Source organism: Physeter macrocephalus, chromosome 18 (genome assembly GCF_002837175.3).
Source record: "Physeter macrocephalus isolate SW-GA chromosome 18, ASM283717v5, whole genome shotgun sequence".
Classification (NCBI taxonomy): domain Eukaryota; kingdom Metazoa; phylum Chordata; class Mammalia; order Artiodactyla; family Physeteridae; genus Physeter; species Physeter macrocephalus.
The window spans coordinates 60737131-60741288 of record NC_041231.1 but is presented as its reverse complement, the minus strand read 5'-3'; the positions used below and the strand labels follow the sequence as shown (position 1 = coordinate 60741288).

Genomic DNA, 4158 nt, shown 5'->3' with positions numbered 1-4158 from the left:
AGAATATTGAGCAGAGTTCCATGTGCTATACAGTAGGTCCTTGTTGGTTATCTATTCTATGTATAGCAGTGTGTATATGTCAATCCCAATCTCCCAATTTATCTCTTCCCCCACCTTTCACCTTTGGTGACCGTAATGAGCTCTCATCTACAGGACGTTTCCTATGGCGTGAGTGCCTGCTCAGGCTGCTGTCAACCCTCCATGGCCCTGTGCCCAGCCCACGCTCGAATGTTTAATCTCACAAGGGTTTCCTCCTGTTTCTCGGCACACAGCCAGCTCTCTCTTCCCTGGCCACAACTTGGCACATTCTCAGGGATGGAAACCAACTTTAATATCATAACAAGCAAAATACATTCAGACCATCAATGTAGCAGAGGCTGCCTTGACAGTTCCCTACATGCACCCCTCAGGCTTGATTTGCAGGCTTCCAACAGTCAGTTTCCGCCTCTCTGTCCCCCCCGGCCACTTCCTTAAGCCCAGGGAGACTGCTCCCCCTGTGCACAAAGCAGACCTGAAGTTGAGAGAACAATAAGCCCTGGTGACTAGTACCCCTGCTTCCTTGCCCCTCCGTCAAGATAATTCTCCAGTGTGTTTCGTTTTTCACAGTAAGGTTAAGCTCCTGACTACCTTTGATGGGCTGCATTCTCTATCCCTATATCACCACCTGCTACCATCTAACATTTCCTAAACCTGGGAGGACGAAGCTTCCAGAGTCGCGTTGTTGAGGAAGATCTCAATCCCCCCTGGAACGAGGTCTTTGAGGTGATCATCACATCAATTCCAGGCCAAGAGCTAGAGGGTGAGGTTTTTGACAAGGACCTGGACAAGGATGACTTTCTGGGCAGGTGTAAAGTGAGTCTCACTACAGTCCTAAACAATGGCTTCCTTGATGAGTGGCTGACCCTGGAGGATGTCTCATCTGGCTGCCTACACTTGCGTCTGGAGCATCTGACCCCCGTCCCACTGCTGCTGAGTTAGAGGAGGTGCTGCAGATGAACAGTTTGATCCAGACTCAGAAGAGTGCAGAACTGGCGGCAGCCCTGCTCTCCGTCTACCTGGAGCGGGCTGAGGACCTGTGGCTCCGAAAAGGTACCAGGCCTCCCAGCCCTTATGCTACTCTTGCTTTGGGAGATACTTCTCATAAAACTAAGACTGTCTTCCAAACGTCAGCCCCTGTCTGGGATGAGAGTGCCTCCTCTCTCATCAGGAAACCAAACTCTGAGAGCCTGGAGTTGCAGGTTCGGGGTGAGGGGACTGTCACACTGGGCTTGTTATCCCTGCCTTTCTCCGAGCTCCTCGTGGCTGACCGGCTCTGCTTGGACCGCTGGTTTATGCTCAGCAATGGTCCAGGGCAGGAGCTACTGCGAGCACAGCTCAGGATCCTGGTGTCCCAGCACTCAGGGGTGGAAGTTCACAGCCACAGCTAGAGCCACAGCTCCTCATCTCTGAGCGAAGAACCAGAGCTCTGGAGGGGACTCCCTCACATCACTTCCTCAGCCCCAGAGCTCCGGCAGCGCCTAACACACAGTGACAGTCCCCTTGAGGCTCCAGCCTGGACTCTGGGCCAGGTGAAACTGACTGTTTGGTACTACAGTGAAGAACGCAAGGTGGTCAGCGTCATTCACAGTTGTTGGGCTTTTCGACAAAATGGACGGGATCCCCCCGACGCCTACATGTCACTGTTGCTACTGCCAGACAAGAACCGGGGCACCAAGAGGAAGACCTCACAGGAGAAGAGGACCCTAAATCCTGAATTCAATGAACGGTTTGAGTGGAAATTGCCCCTGGATGAGGCCTTTCGGCGAAAGCTGGATGTCTCTGTGAAGTCTAGTTCCTCCTTCATGTCAAGAGAGCATAAGCTGCTGGGGAAGGTGCAGTTGGACCTCGCTGAGATAGACCTTTCCCAGGGTGCAGTCCAGTGGTATGACCTCATGGATGACAAGGACAAGGGCAGCTCCTAGGAGCCGGAGATTACCAGCCTGACTGCTCTGTCTCCTTGCCTCGCCTCTCGCTGTATCACTGCCTCAATGTGATGAGCCTAAAGCTTGGAGTCTGAGGGCAGAGCCTGCACCCCTCAGCCATCTCACCTCCCAGGCCCATGATAGGGCCTTTGCATGACCAAAGAGGAGGCCCATATGTTACCCTTTACTGCACGGCCTTTATCCTTCTGGGCTCCTGGGACAGGGACATGAGCTGGCTATTTCCTGCTCTGCCTGCACATTCTCCTTTCTGCCCAGCTCCTCAGGACCTTCTGTGTTTGTGCCTGGTCACTGGCAGCACTAGCAGTGGCATTAGCTTATGCCAAATACAGCTTTTTGAAAGACCAAAAAAACAAAAAAAAACCCACATAGTTTCCCCAGGAAACTAGCCCTTGAATCTTTGTCTCAGGTCCGTTTCTGGGGAAACCCAAACCAAGATGATCAATGGGCTCCTTCCAAAATTCTTGTAACAAATTCCAAAGCCAAATGGACATCATTTAAAAATCATCCATAGGATGATTAAAAGTTGACAATTCATAGATAAGCCAAGACTCAAATTTGCTAAATTTAAGTTCTTTCACTTACAGCATCAATATTCATCAAACCTGCTTCTTCGTGCTCTGAAAGTGTTCTTATGACTGAATGACCTCTGTTAGGAAATAGTTTAACAGAATGCATTTCCATTCATTTTCATGTGCTTTGAACGTTATGGCACAATCCTCTGAATCATGATTCACAGGTGTTTTCCAAAACTCTCATTCTGTGACCTTGGCCATTTTAGCAACTACCTTCCCCAGGAATGTGCTGTGCATGAAATCATAGTGGCTGGTACACACAAATTTTTATTTTTAGATTTATTTACTTTCCCTTTCTCCCTAATACTGATACTGATACTTTTTCCCAAATACTGATACTTCACAGAAGAAGAGGACCTGGATGAGGCCTTTTAGCGAAAGCTATACTTTCCCTTTTTCCCAAAATACTGATGTATTATTTTCCTTTTCTTCCCTTTTTACCCACATTTCTCCCTTTGTTTATTTCTATCCTGTCATTTCTCTTTTTATGACAAAATGATACAATCTCACATAGTGTGCTGACAGTGGATGCTGTGTGCCCAACACATCCCTCTTGGATCAAGGAACTCACTCCTCCTGCTGAGGGATATTGGCTGCTGATGGCTCACAACTCAGTTCCTTTTCCAAAATTGTCCTCAGCTGAAGGAAGCTACCTTGCCCAAGATTATGCTCCACGCTGGGGACAGCCTGCATCCAAAAAGACCCAGACACTTTGTCTCAGTTTGGAACAACTCTGAAGGACCATCCCAGTTCCTAAGCTCTGCATGGGATCAGCTGAGGCTTCTTTTCCAATTGCATCATGGTTTACCTTCTCCCTTTGCCTGTTCTGCTTTCCTTACTCTTCACAAGTACTATTCCTGAGAGCACCCTCAAATTAAACTTCTGAACGACTCTCTCAGAATCTCAGAGTCCGTTTCCCAGGAACCTGACCTATGACACAAATAAAATAAGATCAAGAGGGATAAAAATTCATTCATTTAGATTTACTATCATCTGTGCACTCTGCCTAGTATGTATAAGATTTATATATAAGATGCTGTCACAAAAACTTGGAAGGTGTTAGTATATATTTGTATATTATACTACTAAAACGTATGGAAAAATAAAGCGTGTAGATTTGGTTGAACCATGGGAGGCAAGTGTAACAGCACCTGATATACAGAAGAGTTCAACAAATATTTCCAGAATCTTTCATTCAGCTTTCTTACAATAAAATGTGATATACACTTGTCTCATAACTCAATGCTTCAAAGATTGTGTATTTTAAATTGAAGATAGTGTTTCTAATAAAAATGTTCACATTTTAATCATATCCAGGTAAATAAAACAATTTAAAATAAATTATTTCTTAAACTGCAGAAATTATCAGATCAATTTCATTGAGTAGGCACTCTGGATCAGTTTCTATACCTGAACCCTCCCTAAGTTACTATCCATTACCATATTTAATAAAATCAAAATCCCCAAGAATCAAGAAAAAAAGACTACAAATTAGATGGTTCATGCTATCCAGCTGGCTGTTCATGCTACACCTACATCTACTTTTTGACAGTTGAATAGGTAGATGGAATGTAAACATTGTGCATTTTGTTGAATGAGAATTT

At 45.8% G+C, this 4158-nt stretch overlaps 1 protein-coding gene across 1 annotated transcript; it reads left to right on the top strand.

Moving 5' to 3' along the window:
* Nucleotides 1-739: 739 nt before the first annotated feature.
* Nucleotides 740-3414, top strand: LOC102980345 (extended synaptotagmin-1-like). Its single transcript, XM_055079643.1, is given in 1 exon segment — nucleotides 740-3414. A coding segment is annotated over 1 exon segment (969 nt). The 5' UTR covers nucleotides 740-992; the 3' UTR covers nucleotides 1962-3414.
* The last annotated feature ends 744 nt before the right edge of the window (nucleotides 3415-4158 follow it).